Source organism: Coenobita brevimanus, chromosome 22 (genome assembly GCF_032717465.1).
Source record: "Coenobita brevimanus isolate Jiangsu-jjx chromosome 22, ASM3271746v2, whole genome shotgun sequence".
NCBI classification, from domain to species: Eukaryota; Metazoa; Arthropoda; class Malacostraca; order Decapoda; family Coenobitidae; genus Coenobita; species Coenobita brevimanus.
In genome coordinates, this window is record NC_136975.1 from 32341809 (window position 1) to 32364223 (window position 22415).

General features: G+C 43.6%; 1 protein-coding gene across 1 annotated transcript in view; it reads right to left on the minus strand.

Annotated features, from left to right (window-relative positions):
- LOC145392458 (uncharacterized) overlaps positions 1 to 22415 on the minus strand; it is a 164378-nt gene that overhangs the window by 79475 nt on the left and 62488 nt on the right. The window contains exons 2-4 of the mRNA XM_080266858.1: positions 21561 to 21703; positions 10205 to 10325; positions 8507 to 8666 (exon numbers count right to left, since the gene is read on the minus strand). Coding sequence (XP_080122984.1) covers positions 8507 to 8666; positions 10205 to 10325; positions 21561 to 21701 — 422 coding nt within the window. The 5' untranslated portion in view covers positions 21702 to 21703. The remainder of the gene's footprint in view (positions 1 to 8506; positions 8667 to 10204; positions 10326 to 21560; positions 21704 to 22415) is intronic.

Consider the following 22415-nt stretch of genomic DNA (forward strand, 5'->3'; position numbering starts at 1 on the left):
ACTTATTTAATCATAAGTAGAAATCATAGGGAAGTAAGAGTTAAGATTCTCAGCTCTTACTTCCCTATGATTTCTGCTAATGATTAAATAATTAAGTGACTCCTTAAGCAACAGGTAGTTATTTGGTACTAATGTTTATGTAGGATTAATTACCTGAAAAGAATGCAAGTAAGCTTTAGGTATACAGTAATTAACTATATTTTCCTATAGTAATTAACTATATTTTCCACTGCAGAACTTCCTGTCATATTCCCATGGATAACTAACTATGGCAATTGAACTGCATTTGGTCGTAGGTGGTGCAGTAATATGCTGGATATGGCAACACCAAGCAGTGTTGTTATATTAAGTGACTGCTGTTACTTTAAATGATGATAGCTTTTGTTTCTGTAATAACTTTATAAATGACAAATAATGATGTTGCTACAAAATATAATTGTTGTGGGTCACAGTTTCATTATTATGGTATTAAGTGCCTTAGCTGTGCCATACGATTATTGTAGCTCCATTAATCTGGTGATGGGCTTTATTGACATATTTTTGCCACGTCCAGGGCATTTTGTTCCACCTTTGGGAGGCCTCTTGTAGTGAAGACATAACTGAAGTCTGTATCCAGTCTTTCCAATGTGAAAAGTCTCTTCACAGCTAAATGAGACTACATGAAGATAGCCAGAAAAAAAATGTAATTGGCTCAAAGGTCCAAGTGTCAGAGCGGACAGTGCAGGTGTATGCTGAATTGGCTCACCAGTCTTTGCTTGACAAAGAACTGACTTGGTCGCTGGCAAATAGAGGGTTATAGGCAGGTAATATATTCTTCTATGCGCTCTGGGATGAGACATTGATGCTGTAGCAGCATACCTTAAAAGATATCAGATATCATGGCATAAATCTGACAGTTCCCTGTTTAAGTTTGGCATATACTTTTTCATTCAACTTGCCCCTGTTGTTCATGCCAATGGAGGAAACTAAGCTGGGAAGATCTAGATGTACAGCTACTGTACTTGGAGAGCAAAAAAGGTGTCTCGGTGGTATCAAGATAATCTTCTAGAGGAAAAGTTGTTTTAGAGCATTGCATTTTAAAATTTTTTAGTACAGTATATACAGTACTTAAAATACCTGAGCAGGTGCTGCCATAGGAGGAGAAGGACTTTTTCCTACAAATTTTTAGCTTTTCAGACCACAGTGGGCTGCACCCAACTAGTTCACAAGAAATCTTTTTGAGAGACAAACAGAACTTTTCAGTTTTATCAAACATGTGTGGAAAGAGGCTTGGTGTAACCCTCCTCACCTCACCCCTCCGCCTGTGTTCATATCATTTATAAAGGCTCCAGCATAATTCATGCATCGGCCTTGGACACCTAATAACGGCTGTCCATGCTGCTTGATTTCTGGCAGCCTCCCAGGTCTTTTTTGATCTGCCTCTTGCATCCCCTCCCCAATCATTCACACTTTTCACATTCCACATCCAGTTGTCATCCTGAATCCACTCTACGTGCCCAGACAATCTCAATCAAACTCTCCTCATCACAACACCAATTGCTTCAAGCCCCATCCTTCCTTTCAGCTCTTCAGTTGCAATCCTAGCCCCCCTCCAGACCTCACACTCAAGGATGCAATACATAACTGTCTAATCAGTGTCATTTCTGTACATTTGAGTATACAAATATCCTCTTCTTTTTCTGCCCTGGACTCACTAGCATTACACTCTGAACACATACCACATACAAAGATCCTTTTGTACAGAGGGTGAGCCCCTCTCTGTGTTAGGAGAGGCAAGAACTCCCTGAACTTCCTCCAACCACTACTTTATCCTAGCCACAGAGCTAGCTCTAGCCCCATCTCCAAGACAAAACATGTCCCCCATACAACAAAACTCCTCCACATTCAAGAGGCTCTCCAGTAAGATCAGTCCTTTCACACCTAACAATCTCTAAATCCCCAACACACTGCACGATGATTAGGTGGATGTGCAGTGCATTCCTGAGTGTGAGGCCTGGGGGGGGCTAGGTTTGTGATGGAAGGGTTGATTGGTAGGACGGGACTGGTTTTGTGATGAGGAGAGGTAGATTGAGATGGTTTGGGCATGTGAAAATGGGAGACGATAACTGGGTGCAGAAAGTGAGAAGTGTTAATGTTAGGGATAGGGTTGTATGAGGTACACCAAAAAGGACCTGGGATGAGGTCATTGAGTGTGACCTCAGGGATAAGGGACTGAATAGGGAAGCTGCCAGAGATCAAGCAGCATGGAGGGCCGCAATTAGGTGACCAAGGCCAACACACACAAGCATGCTGGAGCCATAAAAAATGAATGAACAAAGGAACGAACTGCATGCATAATATGAGCATTATTTCACAGCCTACCTCTAATACTACTACATTTCTTGTGCGCCCACTTATCACAAACACTGCAGAAGATGGAGTTACCACCTGCACCCTTATGGCAAATGGCACATGGCCACACTTTCTCTGCTTTGACAGTACCACCACAAACCCTTGACATCATCCCTTGTTTTATCTGTATTTACTCTCAAACCCTTGTGCCCCATTCTGTCTCTTGACTTCACAAATCTTTCCTCTGCCTTCCTTTCATTTTCTGCAGTCAACACCAAGTCATCAACATACAACATCTCCCATGGGAGTTCATTTTGGACGTCATGTGAGAAAGCTTCAAGCACCATGACAAACAATAGGGACTTAATCAAGACTGACCTGTGATGCATGCCAACATTCATGGAAAACTTGTCAATCAAATCTCCATTCACACTCATCTGGGTACAAGCACCCACACGCATAGCCATGACCACTCTAACGAGTCACTCCTCAATCTCAAGCTTTCTCACTGCCCGTTTCACTGCCTCCATAGGGACTCTGTCAAAGGCCTTTTCCAGATCAATAAAAACAAAGTACAGCTCCCTTTTCTTCCCTATATATTCTTCCTGAAGCTATTGGGCAATGAATGTGGCATAAACCCAAACTGCATCTCATCAGTATTCACTCTTTCCTGTATCATACCTTCTAGGACTCTCTCCATTACCTTTATTATCTGGTCCATGAGTTTTATACCTCTGTAATTTCCTCTTTCCAGGACATCACCCTTTCTCAATTACACATTTACGGTCACACTCCAGCTCAGCTAGTCATCTGGCACAAGTCGTTTTGTTTCGTTTTTAAAGGCTCCAACATGCTTGCATGTGTCGGCCTTGGTCACCTAATGGCGGCTCTCCACGCTGCACGATCCACTGGAGCCTCCCTGTTCAGTCCCTTAACCCTGAGGTCACACTTAATGACCTCGTCCCATGTCTTTCTCGGTCTACCCCTCATAACCCCACCCCCAATATTAACACTTCTCACCTTCCTCACCCAATTATCATCCCCCATCCTCTCCACATGTCCAAACCATCTCAATCTACCTCTCCTCATCACAACACCAATACACTCCAGTCCCATCCTACATCTCAACTCTTCCATCATAAACCCAGCCCCTCCAGGCCTTTGACACAGGGACGCACTGCACATCCACCTAATCATTGTCATTTCTGTACGTCTGAGCCAGCGAATATCTTCTTCCTTCACTGCCCAGGTCTCACTACCATACAGCATTACACTCCTAACACATGCTGCATACAAAGACCCCTTAGCACGTAGGGAGAGTCCTCTCAATGTCAGGAGAGGCAAGAGCTCCCTGAACTTCTTCCAACCACTTCTCACCCTAGCCACAGAGCTAGCTCCAGCCCCACCTCCAGCACACAACATGTCTCCCAAATAACAAAACTCTTCCACACACTCAAGAGATTCACCAGCAAGTTCAATCCTTTCACGTCTGACAATCTCCACCTGCTCACCCCAACACACCGTACACATAAAATCAGCATTATCTCACAATCTACCTCTGATACCACTACATCTGTTATGCACCCATTTATCAAACACACCGCACAAGATGGAATTACTTCCCACGCCCTTGTGGCAAACTGCACATGGCCACTCTCCCTAGTCTTTGACAGTACCGCCACCAACCCTAGATATCATCACTTTTGTTATATCAGCATTTACCCTTAAACCCTTGTGCCCCATACCATCTCTTCACTTCCTGAACCTTTCCTCCGCCTCCCTTTCATTCTCTGCAATTAACACCAAATCATCAGCATACAACAACTCCCACGGGAGTCCATTTCTAAAGTCACGTGAAAGGGCTGCAAGTACCATGATAAACAACATGGGACTCAAGACTGACCCCTGATGCACACCAACATTCATGGAAAACCCATCACTCAAATCTCCATTCACTCTTACCTGGGTGTGAGCTCCCACATGCATAGCCATAACCACCCTAACCAGCCACTCCTCCAAGCCAAGCTTTCTCAGTGCCCACTTCACCACCTCTCTAGGGACTCTGTCAAAGGCCTTTTCCAAATCAACAAAAACAAAATAAAGATCCCTTCTCCTACCAATATATTTTTCCTGAAGCTGACAAACAATGAATATAGCATCAGTGGTCCCCCTACCTGGCATAAACCCAAACTACATCTCATCAATATTTACTCTTTCTCTAATCATACCTTCTAAAATTCTCTCCGTTACCTTCATTATCTGATCTAAAAGCTTTATGCCTCTATAATTTCCTCTTTCCAGGCCATCACCCTTCCCTTTATACACATTTACAATTACACTCTTCAGCCAATCATCTGGGACAACACACTCATAAATAATCCTATTAATCAGGTCAGTGACTAAACTCACCCCTATATCACCTGAGGCCTTCAGCATTTTGGCAGTCAACCCAGACACACCTGTTGCCTTCCCCACCCTCATCCTGCCTATTGCCTCACTCACAGTAGCAGTATCAATCAAAGGCCAAGGGCCAGACACTGGGTCTGCTGGCTCCAAACCTTCCCTGTCCCAGTCAGATTCCTCATTCAACAACCGGTTATAATGCTCTCTCCATGCATCTTTGATATCCTCACTGTTCACCACTACCCTTCCTTCATCATTCTTCACACACTGCTCACCTAGAATATCCCGATTATCCCTCTTCACTTGATGTGCCACCCTAAATATCTTATTTTTCCTTTCCCCATGATTTAGGTTATCAAGTAATAGTCTCTGTGACTCAGACTTTGCCCTGTATACCTCTCTTCTAGCCCTAAGCTTTGCAGCCAAATATTCCTCTTTGCTACCACCCTTCTTCCATTCCCGGAAAAGCCTTCTTCTTTCTCCCTAACTGCAGCTTCTACACCCTCATCCCACCACCAAGTTACTTTATGTCTTGGTGGTCCTCTTGTCCAACCGCATGTTACATCAGTAACTCTCGCGAAATTGTTCTTGAGGGATCTGTACTGTACATTAACGCGTCTGTCTACAGCTCCCTGTTCAGCCACCACTCTCCTCAACTTGCTATAGAAGGCATCCCTTACTACTTGGTTTTTCAGCTTCCATATTTTCCTCCTAGGTACGTAAGTCCTCTTTTTCATCACTTGTTCTTTAAGCACCATATCACAAATCAATAGTTTGTGCTGCAGCACACACTCCTCATTTCCTTTAACTTTAACATCCCTCACTAACCTCCTATCGGCCCTCCTAACCAGAAAATAATCTATCTGACTGCTATTTCCCCCAGACTCATATGTAATTAACCTACTGTCTCTTGTCCTAAAATATGTGTTGCACTCAATCATGTCTGTTGCCTCCCCAAACTCGAGTATCCTTTCTCCTTCTGCATTCGTTAGACCATACACACATCCCCCATGCACTCCTTCATAACCTTGTGCTGCTTCACCTACATGACCATTTAAGTCCCCTCCCAAAATCACTATCTCATCATCCTTCATACCACCCACTACACGTATTAAATCATCCCAAAATCTATCTTTCTCTGCTTCATCCAATCCTGCCTGTGGAGCATATGCCGATATAATCGCAGCTATCTTTCTACCCAACAGAATTTTCACTACCAATATCCTATCGCTTACTCTCAAAACATTCATAAAATATTCCACCCATTTCTCCGCAACCATCACACCAACACCTCCATATCCATCTGTCCCCCCCTCATATAAAATTGAATTTATCAAATCAGTAACTAAACCTACTTCTATGTCTCCTGGGGCCTTCAACATTTCAGCAGTCATTCCAGACAAAGCCACTGCCTTCCTCAACTGCATCCTGCTTGGTGTGCTGCTCACAATAGCAGCATCAGTCAAAAGCCAAGGGCCAAACACGATCCGCTGACTCCAAACCTTCCCTATCCAAATCAGACTCATGATTCAGCAGCTGGTTATGATGTTGTCTCCAAACAACTTTAATATTTTCACTGTCCACCACTATCTTTCCTTCATCATTCTTCACACACTGCCCATCAATGATATCTCTGTTTTCCCTATCTTTTTGATTTACCACCTTAAATACCACATTCTTCCTTTCAGCACTATTTAGGTTTTCCAGCAAAAGTCTCCGAGACTCAGATGTTGCCCTGTATACTTTCTCTAGTTTTACACTTGGCATTCAGATATTCCTCTCTGTTACCACCTTTTCCATTCCCAGAAGTCTTCCTTGCTCCTTAACTGTGGCTTCTACACCCTTATCCCACCACCATGTTACCTTATGCTTTGGAAGGCCCCTTGTCCATCCACACACTGAATCAGAAACTCTGAAGAGATTGTTCTTGAGAGCTCTGTACTGCTCAGTAACACTAATATCAACAGTTCCCTGTTCAGCGACCACTCAACTCAGCTTGCTATAGAAGGCATCCCTTACTGCCTCTTTTTTTTTTAACTTCCATATTTTCTCCCTGTGTGCATAGGTCTTCTTCTTCATCACCTGCTCCTTCAGCTCTATTTCACATATCAGTAATCTGTGTTGCTCCACACAGTTCACTCCCTATAATTTTAACATTCTTCACCTCCTGACCAGGAAATGGTCAATCTGGCTACTATTACCCGCAGACTCATATGTAATAAGCCAACTTTTCATTCCTAAAATGCGTGTTGCGCATAATTATGTTCACTGCCTCTGATCAGCTAGTCAGGTCAGGTGCGGGTAAGGGGATGGGTCTGTTATGATGTGGCAGGGGTAAACCAGTTCAGCTGTCGGGCCCTGCTGTGGATGTCACTGCTTGCATTGCGCAGTTGACCCTTGTGCGGTGTGATGCGGTGAGGATCTGTCCGTTCTCCCCTTTGGGGCTAAGATGCGAATGAATGTGTTTGAATGGATGAGTAAATGGAGAGTGAGTCGTCCTGTCTCGGCTACCTCCCTTTCCTTGGGGGAAGCAGCCTAGGTATATAGATAGATAGATAGCCTCTCCAGATTCAAATATCCTTCTCTCTTCTTCATTCCTCGTATCATATGCACATCCCTTATGCACCCCTTCATATTCTTGAGCTGCTTTATCTACATGACCATTTAACTCCTCATTTAAATCTGCAGTCTCATCATCCCCCATACCACCAACTACACATGAAGTCATTCTGGAATCTGTCTTTTTCTTCATCATCAAGGCCAACATGTGGAGCATATGTTGATGTAACTGAAGAATGAGTTTATCAAATAATAGTTTCACTGGTGTAATCTACTTCTTTACTCTCATTACATTCATGACAGATTCCACTCATTTCTCCTGCAACTGGCACATTCACACCATCATATCTGTCTACACATCCCTGCCAGAATAGCCTGTACCCTACAGTCCTTCCCAATAATTATCCTAGCTGGCTCTCCTCTCTCAAGGATAAACTGTGGCATGTGTAGAATGAATGCAAAGAGATATTACAAAAGCCAAATTTTTGCTCTCCTAGTGATTTATCTTTGGAAATGGTATTATTTTGAACACTTACTGATATAGGTGCAAAGGGATATTACAGAAGCCAAAATTTCTGCTCTCCTATTGAGTTATCTTTGGAAATGGTACTATTTTGAGCATTTACTGGTACAGGTACTCTATCAGTAGGCTGGAGGGCCATACTGTAGTACAGTACTGTGAAGGTAGTTCTGATAAGCAAGTTAATGTTCCAGTACATCAAGGGAATATATTATTGGGATTAAATTTTTGCTCTTATTATTTTCAGGATTCTTGTATCAGCAGTGAAGACAACCTCAGTATAGGGGGAAAAATGCCAGAATAAGAGATCAGAGGTAGAAATGACCACGGTGGATCAAACCATCACAAGAAAATATGTATGAGTATGACCTGAACAAGGAACTGTCATGGATTTAGAGAGATGTGGACCTCCAACAATAATCTGGTATCTTTATAAGGTATAATATGTTTTAAGCTACTGGACGTAACTTGTTTTGATGAGCAAAGAAGAGCATTAAATCTAGTCTTTTTTTGGTGGATCATATTCTGTTGCAGTCTAGACATCTCTCAGATGTCTTGAATTTTTCCCAGAGGCAAAAATGTGTTGTATGTCTAAAGTAATGGTATTACCAATGAGTTCTGTGGTTCTGCATCTATGCTGAGCATTCTGGTAGTCCTAATTAATGAACTTTGTTAATAATCTGGCCAACTCACGCAGTAGAGGGGATGATGCCAGGGCCATAAAGGTCGTTGTTGAGGTAGAAGAAGGACTCTGAGCGCCCACAATCCACCTCATCTGCCCTCTCACACACTCGAGTCTCTTGGTCAAAAACTGTTCCAGCTAGACAGCGGAATGTGTAATAGTGCGCTTTACCTGTGAATAGGGGCGCTGGAGGTCAGTTGACTGAACATTAAAGAGCTGAAGATATAGTCACTTAATTAGGTAAATTTAGTATTAACGGAGTTGGGATAGGCAGTAGAGACATGAATTAACAGATGATGTGGGAACTAATGGGGTTAAATAAAGTGGATGGTTAGGGAATCCATAAGGGGTTGGGGATTCAGACAGCAAGGAGAGATTGGTGGCAGGATCAACTAAACCTCAGATCAAGTGCCCAAGTGGCTCAAAACTTTGTTGTGAATATGTAGGATCAGGGATTTTGTTGTAATCCAGGTTTTAAATAAGAGATTGGGTTCAAACTGAAACTTGAATATTACCCCCAAAATTTGAGGAAGTTTCATGGGAGGGAAATGTTGAAGATCAGTATTGTATTATCATACAGGAAATTAGCAGAGTTCTGTAGAGATCAGGTGAAACTGATATAAGTTTAAGTTTAGTTTATGTATAGGTTTATGAGGATTGAATGGGGTGAGTTGGTACTGGGCTTAGTGGAGCATAGAGAAATAAAAGTAAAATAATAATAGTGATCTGTGAAAAGTTCACTGTTTTATCTTTAGCTTACAAATATATTTCTGAATTTTTATTACTTTTCTGCAAGCAGTATTGTATGTTCTTTTATGAAAGTGCAGCATTGTGAAGTATATAGTGTAACATGGAATTAGGGAGCATTGTTGTCACTGTGAAAACTGTACAGTTGTTGTGGTTGTTCAAACAGACCCATCAACTAGAGGCAAGCAACCACCCCTTCAGGGTTGTCCTGTGTAGGAAATTGATGTTCCCTTGCAGTTAACAGAGCCCAGCAACAGCAAGGTACAGGAAAAAGTTTCGAGGTATGGTTCCTGGATGGATGCCTCATATGTGTTTCTCCACCCAGTTAGCTCCATGTCTCCCTTTTATCTGGTTATGTGGTTACCACCCAGCATTGTAAATGGATTCCTGGTATATAGGAATCCATTAAGCTTGTCATTCATTGTAGAGCCACCTGAAGTGGAAGGAAGAGTAGTAAAAAGTGACAGGAAGGAAAGACAGAAGCAGAACGAGAGGAGGGCAGACACAGATATAGAAGTAGGTAGTTCTACATCAAGTGGGCGATGGTAGCCACCACCTACCACCACACTTTTGATGATGATGATGATGTCATTTTTTTTGTAATGTTGTTTTGTTGTTGTTGTGTCCTCAGGCTCATCAGAATATGAACCCAGAGGACTGCAGGTTAAAGTTGTCCTTCTACAGTCCACCTCCCTCTTTTCTGAGGATAGGGATGGAGTTGAGAGATTGTTATATAACCAGATAACTCCATTGCCCAGTTATATCAGTCCCTCTTCAGCACTGCAGAGTACAGTAAAACTGTTAATTAAAGATATATATATATATATATATATATATTTTTTTTTTAAGCAAATGTAGCAGAGGTTGAAAAGTTTGTCACAGAAAATTTGGTACTGTATTAGTGCTGGATATTGAGTAGGTTTACGTCTCACCTTTACCTGTAAGCTAGGAAGCACAATTACCTTTCTCGTTGAGTGTACAGACGTGAAACATCTGACACCCTGTGGAGACGTCAGCATAGTAGCCTCCAATAACCTTCCCAATGCAGGAGAAGTTGGTGGCTGCCGTGTTCCCGTGTCCCTCCTGCCGATTAGGATGAGGGGAGAGATAAGCACCATGCCAGTCCACTCACTGCTACACCACAAAACTCTACTCACAGCTGCATCACATACCCCACACTGCATACTTCTCTACCACACCATGCCACACTGGTGTATCAAACCCCACACCACTTAACACTTCTTACTGTCATACCACATTACTGTACTCTGTACAGCTATACCACACCTTTTCACACTGCTTATTGCTATGCCACACCACTCCAAACTGTCATATAACACACTGCCACATTGCTTACTGCTATACTACACCATCCCACACTGCTGTACCACACCATTCCACACTGCTGTACTACACCATTCTACACTGCTGTACCACACCATTCCACACTGCTATCCTACACCATTCCACACTGCTATCCTACACCATTCCACACTGCTATCCTACACCATTCCACACTGCTGTACCACACCACTCCATACTGCTATACCACACCACTCCATACTGCTATACCACACCATACCACACTGTTTTTTGTTATACCACACCATTCCACCATTCCTCAGTGCTGTACCACACCATTCTGTACAGTTTGCTGCCACACCACACCACTCTGTACTGCTTAATGCTATATCACATCACTCCATATTGCTTACTGCAATACCATATAGCTGTTATACTTCACCACTCCATACTGCCATACCACACCACTCCACACTGTTTACTGGCATACCATGCCACTTCACACTTTTGTACCACACCATTTCACATCGCAGTAACACATCACTCCATACTGCTGTGTCACGCTACTAAGCCACAGGACTCCACATTGCTATGCCACACCATTCCATACTGCAGTAACACACTACTCCATACTGCTATACCACACCACTCCACACTGCTATACAGCACCATTCCACACTGCAGTAACACACCATCCCACACTACTATATGGTCCACATTTACTCCACACTGCAAAACTACACCAATCCACATTGGTATACCACACCACTCCATACAGGTGTACTGCATCACCTCACACTGCTCACAGCTATACCACACCTCTACTCACAGCTATACCGCATCACTCTACACTGCCTACTACTTGTACCACACCACTCTACACTGCTATACCACACCACTCCACACTGCTATGCTACACCACTTCACACTGCTTAGCACTATAACAAATCACTCCACACTGCATGCTGCTATACCATGCAACCCCATCCTCAGCTCACTGCTATACCATGACACTCCACACTGTTAACTGTTGTATCACACTGTTTTACTTTCTTACTTGTAGTATACACTTGTCAGCTACTGCATGCCACTCATTACTGCTGCACACTTAACACTTATGCACCACACCACTTTTTTCATTGCTACACCACGCCACCTGATTTAGCTTAGCTTACCGCTAAACAACAACACACACCATCACTCCACTCCACTCCACACCATTCCTTTCACTGCTGCATCACTCCTATCCATTTAGCTCAGCACACCATTAAATCACACCACACCACATTGCTCCACTCAACTTCATTCACCTCAGCTTTTCACTACCCCACACCACTTAACTCCACTCTTGACATCTGCATATATCTTACTGCTGCACAACTCCATTCCATGTAAATCATCATTCTAATCCACAGACAACTGTATTACACACCACTCTACTTCATTCAACACAGTGCTTACTCCTGTGCCATACCACACCATATTACTCGCTGCTACACAACATAGTTAAACTCAGTACTGCACCATGTTGCTTCACATTACAGTACAGTACTTGCTGCTACAGTGCATTCCCAGTCAGCTAAGATATACCAAATCCAAACACTACTTTGCTCCACTACATTACTTATTGCCACAACATACAACACACTATTCATAGTTATGTCACACCACTCCACACTTCATTCTATTACCAGTCCACTCCATTGGTTATTCTCACTCCCACATTACTAAGATTTGTTTACCCTGACACTTCACTTCCCTCTTCTCTACCCACCACATTGTCACCATTCTGTGGTGCCTTTGATGATTGGGTTGGGAGCATGCCCTTCTACCAGCTCTCCTGATTGTGTGCCATCCCCCGGGGGGGGAACATATAAGAGGGTGTAGTTGTAGGTCTTTCAGCATGTACAAACACTGTTAGTGCCCCCTGTCACACATACAGCCTCTCACAAACACAGTTACATGAATAAAAATGTTGCCATGCACTTCATGCTCCACATGCCAAAAGTCTTCCATGCCTATACTCATCAACATGCATAAAGCACTGGGTAGAGGTAGATCACTTTCAGTGGCAGGAGTTGCTCCTCTGCCGTACAGATCAGTTACCCCTCAGGAGCCATAAAACATGACATGAACGTGTATAGTAGAACCGCCCATCCATGTTCAGAACTCAACATCACACTAGACCACACAACGTTACTCAACATCGCACTGGCCACACAACTGTACTTAGCATCACACCAGACCACAGCTATACTTGACATCATGCCAGACCAGTTCACACAACTCTACAGCATCACACCAGACCATACAACTCTACTCAGCATCACACCAGACCACACAAATCTACTCAGCATCACACCAGACCTCACAGCTCAACACCAGACCAGACTGCACAACTTTATTCACAATCATACTAGAATACACCACTCCATTTCAGTCCAAGCCAGTGTACTCTGCCTAATTATATTACTGTACTTCATTTTGCATTGTACCATACAGTGTTACTAATTTCCATTATACATTACTTTGCAACTCTGTGCTCCACGTTTCACTATACTTTACCTCCCTCTACTACACTTTTCACTTTAAATCTTCATATCATACCCATCAACCTTTTTTTTTTTTTTACACCACACTATATCATTGTGCTTAAAATCAACCTTCCCTCTCAATATTGTATAACACCTGACTACATGACAGCTGAATAGTACACCACTCCACCCCGTGTTAAACACCACACATCACAGTGCACTGTACCATACCATTCCACACTGTGTTATACCATATTTTTTTATCTTTTTACAACCTTACTCTTACAACTACAACACTATTAAGCTGCAGTACACTGTACCATCACATAACATCTATTAGCTATTGCCAGATGCCTTAATCCCGTAAAGGGTGGTCACAAACAAATTGCCTCCATGTTGCCCGGTCTCCTGCCATTTCACTACCCTGCTCCCAGCTCACACCCCCCTCACTCATATACCTCTCCACTCCATCCTTCCATCTCATCTTTGGCCTCCCCCTCCCTCTCTCCTCCCTCCACCTCACTCATATACACTCACTCCGTTAGTCTGTCGCTCCCCATCCCCTCCACGTGGCCAAACCACATCAGTGTACTGTATTTCTCCTAATGTCTTCTGTCACATCCACATCCACACCACAATGCTCCTTCACTCCCTCATTTGTCAGTCTGTCTCTCCATGTAACTCCACATGCTCCTCACAAATAACTCATTTCCCTTGCTCTCACTCTTGACTTGTGCCCTTCCAACAAGGTCCAAGCCACACTTCCATACATTAAAGTTTGTATCACAATACTGTCGTGCAGCAACATTTTTACTTCCATGCACACTTCCATGTTTCTTTTCACTATTTTCAAAGAGCCAGCAACCTTTCTTCCTGGCTGTACCCTTTGAAGCACTTCACCCTCCAAACTTCCATTCTTGTTCATCACCCTACCTATGTACAGTACTTAAATGCACTCACATTTTCCATTTCCTCATCATCCAACCCCACTGTACATCCAGTGATTTCATTTATCTCTACAATCATAACTTTACTCTTCCCTACATTCACCTTTAGATTCTGTTTCTTACATGCTCTTTCAAACTCACTCACCAAGCCTTGCAGTTCCTCAACATCTTCACTTAACAATACAGTATCATTTGCAAACAACAATACAGGGAGTTTCCAAAGCTTGCCCTCTCTCAGTAAAGCCACTCCAACATCCACTGCCCTACTTTGTATCTCTTTTATAACCTCATCCATGTACAGACTGAACAACCATGGAGACATGACACATCCCAGTTTCAATTCAACATTCAGATTGAAAAATTCACTCAATCCACTATCCACATGCACTGCTGTGGTAGCCTCCTTGTACTTACTCTTCATGGCATTTAACGACTTCCCATTTACTCCATGTACTCTTAATATTTTCCAGTTCCTTGTCTATCCACCGTATCATATGCTTTCTCCAAGTCCAAGAAGGCCGTATACAACTTCTTTCCTGTCTCTAGAAACTTTTCCAATATTGACCTAAGAATGAATAGCAGATCTATGCATCCTTATCTATTCCTAAAACCTCCCTGTTTTTCACCAACTAATTACTCTGTTATTTCCTTAACTCGGTCAGTAAGTATCCTATGATATACTTTTCCCATTACGCTAAAAAGACAAATGCCCCTATGATTACAGCACACTTCTTTTTCCCCTTTTCCTTTGTACAGGGGAATAATTGTAACTGACTTCCAATCCTCTGGGACCCCACATTCCTCCCAGGCCAGTCTACACATCTTCCATATCCATTCCACTACTACCTCTCTCCCATGCTTCAGCATTTCACCATCAACTCCTGGGGCTTTCCCCATTTTGACTTTCTTCATTACTTCCACTATTTCCATCCCGCTGATATCTTCCTCTCTTCTCACCTCCCTCCTTCTCCCAGCCATTCCCAAGCCACTTACACTCACAGTACTTTCATTCTCTACATTTAACAGTTCCTTAAAGTGTTCTCTTCATCTGCTCACTTTTTCGCCCTTCTCCACGAGCAATCTACCATTTTTATCTTTCACTCCCTGACTACTTTCTTAATCATCCTGTCTAACTCTCTTTATCTCTCTCCAGAACATTTTCTAACATTCGCTCCACTTTACACTCAAATTCCTTCCAAATTCTTCATTCACTCTCTTCTTGCTCTCTCTTACTAGTCTTTTCACCACTCTCTTCCTTTTTACATATAACTCTGTCTTCCGTCCCTCATCTTCCTCCATGCCCCTGCTTTCCATCCACTCACTATATTGCACCACAGCATGTCTCACCTCTTCATTTCACCATGCTGTTCCTTGTACCCCATTTCATCTTCTCTTCACCCCACACACCACCTCACATGCTGCACAGATTTCTCTGTGAATATCTTGCACACAACTTCCACTCTCCCATCTGCTCCAAATCATATTTACCGAATCACTTCAACTTCTTTCTTATATTCTGCCTTTTTTCCATCCTCTTGCAACCTTTCTACTCTTCTTGTATGGACTGCTTCCTCCTGTCCTTCCCTCCTTCTATTCCTTCATTGCATTTGAACCTTGACTTTCACCACCGCCAAGTGGTGGTCAGGAAGTCCACTCGCCCTGCCTCTATATACTCTTGCATCCATTACACACCTTCTCATTCTCATCCACACACACACATAATAATTCATGAACTTTTGTTCATTCAGTTCACCACCCACCCGTCCCATCACTCGCCATATACAAGTATACCTCTGGATCATTTTGTGTCTGTCACCAACCCCCTCCCTGCCCATATGTCCACTAAAGCACTGCCATTCTCATTCACTTCTGCAGGCACACCCCACTCACCAACTACTCCATCCACCTTCACATCCCACACTTTTCCATTCATATCTCCAATCAAAAACACTCTCATTTCTTTCAAACTTTTCCATGCATGCTTCCACATTTGCCCAGAACTCTTCTTTGACTCTACTTGCATGATCTTGCATTGGTGCTTACACACACACACACAATCACTGACATTTAAAGTCCTACTTCCAGTCTTACCGACACAATCCTTGACCCAACTGATCCATTCTTTCTTATATTCTCCTGCCAACTCTTGCACACAGCAATACATACTCTTTCTTTTGCCCCTTTATTCTCACCTACTCCCGCACAAATACCCCATCCATACTCCCACTCTCTCACCTCGCCATTTAGTCTCAGTTGTTCCACATATTTTTGCACCCTCAAGCACCTGGACAATCTCTTTCTCTTTCACTTCGTCATTTGCACCCCTTACATTGCATATTGCAATTTGTACCACGTTCTTTATTCAGTCCTTAGTCATCACCTGTTGATCTGTCCTGGTCTGTGGCCTCTTGTTTGTATTTTTAGTTGTCCTACGGGAAGGGGCACTAATCCTCCGCCAACTCATTTGTTGTTATGTAGGGAATACGAGTTGGTTGGTTATAAGGTTGCCACCTAGTGTTGTAAATGATTTCCTGGTTTACAGGAAATCATTTGGCTTATCACTCATTGTAGAGCTACCCTAAACTAGAGCACCGCTACGCTAAGTGGGTGGATTATGGGTGCCCCACCTACCATGCCCATTAACAACTGTGATAAATAAAATAAGAACCCGTACAGTAATACTGCTGAACCACTGTGTTGGTGTAACAGAGTAGCAAACAAAGAATGAGGTGCACTTGTATTTTCATTCATGATGAAACTGCATTTGTTATTAAGTAATCCCTCAATTATCCAGACATCCCGTATCCAGTCATGCTCCATATCCAAATGTTAGGTCTTGGCTCTATTATGCTGGTAACAAAAGTCTTTCCATATCCGAACATAAAATTTCCGACATGGCCAGTTGAGTGGCCTACAAACTCAAAAATATTAGTTGGGCAGCTGGCAGGCCTCTCTGGCCATGCATGGGTAATAGATCCTAACCCACAAGCTGAGTAAAAATAGCCTTCTGCTTCCTCACCGAACGGTCAGAGTCGCCTGGGCACCCGAATCACTCCTCTCAGATGCTCCCAGGCATGCATGGCCATCTGCCTCCCTACCGAATGATCAAAGTCGCCTGGCTGGACGGTATAGACATGGCAACGCTGTGTTCAGTGGCGGGTACTGCACATCCCCACTCATCGCCCAGCTCCAACGGGTGGAGGAGGAGGAGGAATTTTCCGACATTTGTTAAGTGCGTATGTTAGCCACAAGACCAAATGGGATTACTGTACACCTTCTACTGGCTAGCGGGTAATGGTGCCTGTCTGTCGTTTACTGGGTGGTAAGTACTGCACAGTACAGTATAGGACTGTAGCTATTAAAATTATTTTTGCAACCTTTGTCTTCTTCATTGATTTGTGTGTGTGTGTGTGTTTGTGTATGTGTGTGTGTATTTTTGTTGTTTATGAATTGTTTTCGTAATGTCTAGCATTATATCAGATATTCCCATGCGTGTTTTGATGTCTAAATACGGTACCACAAATAACCGGACTGACACTTAACAAATTAATCACACTGTCCTGGCTGAGATCCGATCTCAGGCCCTCGCACTTGATACGTGCACACATTACCACTGAGCCAAAGAGAGGATCCCCGCTTTGCCTCTTAGCAACATGGGCTTTTATAGACCCCATTACATCATGACAGGGAGAGCTGGAGCTCCTGTTTCGTCAGCCCTCAGGACCAGTTCCTGACCATCCCCCTTTTTCAGTGTCTCAGTAACACAGAGAGTAGGCCAGCATGCTCTCCAATGCAAGTTTCTCTAGCTATCAACACCAAACTACATGTACAGTACACACCACACTTCCTTTTCCAAAATTCAGTAACAAATTATGGCCTCTCATCACACAGCCACGGAGTCCCCAGAGGGGGGGACCTTGAATGCCTCCACCTTCCACCCCTCTCCCGGTGACGACTTGAGCTGCCTGGAACCACTGTCTGACTCACTTCTTCTTCATTTCTGCAACATTTGCTGCCTTTCCTCTAACTTTCACTTTGTTGAGCACCACCTCTCCTCCTCTAAACCTCACCTTCTTTTCCCAACTGAGACTCACCTGTCTGAGGCAACAGACAGCAAACCCTTTTTTGTATCCTCCTACTTTCTCTATACTCATTTCAAAGCCAAAGGTGGCTGTTGTGTATATATACAATACGACTTATCTTGCTCTCATGTTGCTGAACTTGATTCTTCTGAATTTTCTACACTCTGGCTTCGGCTTCCCTGTCATTCTCTGACTATATATATATATCTGCGCTGTTTTCTTGTCCCCCTAATTCTGCTGACTATCAAAAATTCTTTGACTATCTTACTTCTACGATGGAACACATTCTATCCATTTCTCCTTTCCCTGAAATCTCCATTCTAGGAGATTTAAATGTTCACCACGACCTTTGGCTCTCCTCTTCTTTCACTGATCCGCCTGGTGAACAAGCCTTCATCTTTTCTATCCTTAATGACCTAGAGCAGCTTGTACAGCACCCTACCCGTATCCCTGACTGCCTTGGCGAGAGCTCCAACATACTTGACTTTTTCCTTACAACTAATCCTTCAGCTTACACTGTTAATCTTTTCTCCCTGTTGGGCTCCTCCGATCACAACCTTATCACCTTAACCTGTCCTATTGCTCTGGTACGGCCTGTGGACCCTCCAAAGAAATGTCGGTTGTGGCACTTTGGAGCAGCAGGTTGGGAGGCCCTCAGGCAGTACTTCTTTGATTTTCCCTGGAATGATTATTGCTTCTATGGCTGAGAGCCATCTGAGTGTGTCTTGCGCATTACAGAGGTTATTCTCTCGGGCATGGAAGCATACATTCCTTTCTCACATCCTTTGACTAATGCAAGAATGCCTTGGTTTGATTACGCTTGTTCTAATGCTGTCCGCAACAAGGAGAGGGCCTATAAAAGGTACCAGAGCCAACCCATCCCTGAACCACATCTTTTTAACGTTTCTGCCCGGAATCATGCTAAGTCTGTTCTTCGCTCTCCTAAAAATAATTTGATCCATAATAAATGCTCACAACTCTCCAACTGGAATTCTTCCTGCTCCTTCTGGCACCTTGCCAAAAATCTTTCTAACAACTTTACCTCATCATCCTTCCCTCCTCTTTTCTACTTTGATGGTTCTGTAGCTATTTCTTCTACTGATAAAGCAGATCTCTTCGCTCAGACTTTCTCCTCCAATTCCACCTTAGACTATTCCGGTGCTGTTCCTCCATCACTTCCCACGCTGACTTCCTCATGGTTGACATTAAAATTTCTTCAGCTGATGTATTTTCTGCCATCACAGGCCTCAATACAAACAAGGCATATGGGCCTGATGGAGTCCCTCCTGTTGTCCTCCAGAACTGTGCTTCTGTGTTTACACCCTGTCTAGGTAAACACTTTCGCCTTTGTCTGTCAACTTGTACCTTTCCTTCTAGCTGGAAGTTTGCTCTCATTCAGCCAGTCCCAAAGAAGGGTGACCATTCCCAACCCTCTAACTCTCATCCAATTGCTTTAACATACTATATCTCAAAAGTTTTTGAGTCAGTTCTTAATAGGAAAATTTTAAAGCATCTTTCCTATCACAACCTTCTTTCCGACTGACAGTATGGGTTCCGTCAGGGACGCTCCACTGGTGATCTTTTCACCTACCTTTCAGACTCCTGGTCATCCTCCTCTCAGGACTTTGGTGAAAGCTTTGCCATTGCACTTGACATCTCAAAAGCTTTCGATCGAGTCTGGCATAAATCCTTTTTTTCCAAACTGCCCTCCCACGGTTTCTATCCTTCTATCTGTGCCTTCATCTCTAGCTTCCTTTCTGGTCGTTCTATAGCTGCTGTTGTAGACGGTCATCGTTCATCTCTTAGACCTATCAACAGTGGTGTTCCTCTGGGCTCTGTCCTATCACCAACGCTCTTCCTTTTATTCATCAATGACCTTCTAAGCTGTACATCTAACCCTATCCACTCATATGCTGATGATTCCATCCTTCACCTTTCCATTCAGTTCCCGTAGCATCCATCTGAGCACTTACTTCAACAAACAAGGGATGAGGCTATGACACTCCTAATGTCTGGCTTGGCTCGATCTCTGACTGGGGTAAAAATAATCTTGTTGTTTTTAATGCATCAAAGACTCATTTCTTACACTTATCAACCATACAAAATATCCACAGGTGTACCCACTAATGTTTAATAATCTTCAGCTTAATCCTGCATCATCCTTGAACATGCTTGGGGTTTCATTCACACGGGACTTATCTTGGAAAGATCATGTTACATCTCTTGTAAAATCTGCTTCCAAGAGATTAGGTGTGCTAAGCCGACTCCGTTCCTTCTTTACCCCTGCACAATTGTTGACTCTATACTCGGATTTTATCCACCCCTGTGTAGAGTACAACTCTCATGTGTGGGGAGGCTCCCCACATGCAGCTCTTCTCAATAGGGTGGAGTCAAAGGCTTTTCATCTCATTAACTCTCCTCCTCTTACTGGCTCCCTTCAACCTCTGTCTCTTCACCACACTGTTGTATCTTAATCTCTTTTCTATCGCTATCAATGGTCACTGCTCCTCTGATGTGTCTGCTTGCATTCCTCCACCTCTGCGACGGGGGCCTAGCACCCGTCTAGCAGCAAACTCTCATCCCTTTTCTGTCCAGCTGTCTAATGCAAGAGTTAACTGTTACTCCCAGTCCATCATTTATGTAACAGGTCAACTCTGGAACTGTTTCCCTCTGTCTGTATTTCCTGCTAACTGTGATCTCCAGTCTTTCAAACGCAGTGTGTCCAGGCATCTCGAAATGATCGGATCTTGAATTTGGCTCTCTCTTGTATTTTGTTTTTCTCTTGGAGGGAACAGTTATTGTGGGCCCATGGCCTTTGGTTCCTTCTTCCTAGCATAAAAAAAAAAATCTTTTCTCCCCCTGGTGATTAATTTGGTCATTTTCGAACACATGGTAGCGTAGCATCTGAGGCCACCACCGGGGTATGCTATGGACCGCACCGAACAGCTCATCCCTGGGATGTAAGGACTACGATGCTGCCACCAAATGAACATCATTGCCCTCCAAGCCTCGCCTCACATCCCACACCGCTGCCAGCCAATGTATCAGCCGAAATGAAACTTGATAGATTAATCACTGGTCTGGCTGAGATTCGATCCCAGGCCCTTACACTTGATATGCGTGCATGTTACCACTGAGCCAAAGGGAGGATCCCCCCACTTTGCCTCTAAGCAACACGGGCATTTATGTACCCCATTACAACTGAAAGACCAAAGAACACCACCAAAATTAGGATGGGTACTGTACATATAGGAAGGGTTTGAATGGTATTGCTCCATATCTGGACGTCGTCCATATCCGAATGTACGCATGGCTCAGTTATGTTGGATAATTGAGGGATTACTGTATTTTGAACAAATGAAATAATTAATGGATAACTGTTTTGCTTATGATAATGACACAGGTGATCATGTTCATGTTGATAATTATGGCTTAAACCTGATAGTGACTGACAAGTGATGGAGATGACTGGGATGCAGTGAGAGGGGGTCCGAGGTAGGCCAAGAGTAGTAACAGAAGCAGGAGAGGCAGGTTCCCCCATACCAGCCCCATTCCTCCCCTGGCCCGTCTCGTCATCGCTGGTATCGTCATCATGCCTGAGGGAGAAAAGGGATCATGAGTGTCAGGAGGACTTGAAGATTAATTCAAGGTAATGATAATTCATACTGTACATAGTTTACCATCCATCATCCAATCCTATGTTGCCCCATGAGGAGCATAGGAGCCCGAGGCTAGGCAAGTTGGTCCTGACATTTAAGATAAAAGTGACCCGCCTCACTCATCCCTGAGTGGCATTATGTGAGCAATAAACCCCAACCACCCCTTGGATATTAACCTGCACCGGCTCAGTCTGATTGGAGCACCATAATTACCCACTAAACCACAAGGTGCCTTAATTGGGTTATGTGGTTACTACCCAGCATAGTAAATGGTTTCCAGGTGTACAGGAAACCATTTGGCTCGTCACTCAGTGTAGAGTCACCCATAGGCAGAAGGAAGAGGAAAGAATGAAGGAAAGAAAGACAGAAGAGTGAGCTTAACGTCACCCATAGGCAGAAGAGGAAAGAATGAAGTAAAGAGAGACAGAAGAGGAAGGAAGGAAAGGAGGAAAGGAAAGGGCAGACACCCGAGAACAGCACTACATCGAGTGAGTGGATGATTAGCGCCCCCACCTACCACAAAGTATAGGTTTACATGAAAGTGAAAAGACAAATGAGAGACTCATGAAGAACAAGGAGCACTGAGAGTGCAACACCTGTCCCCAGTGGTGGTCTTTGGGCTGAATATTTAACTTTACCCTGTGACCTT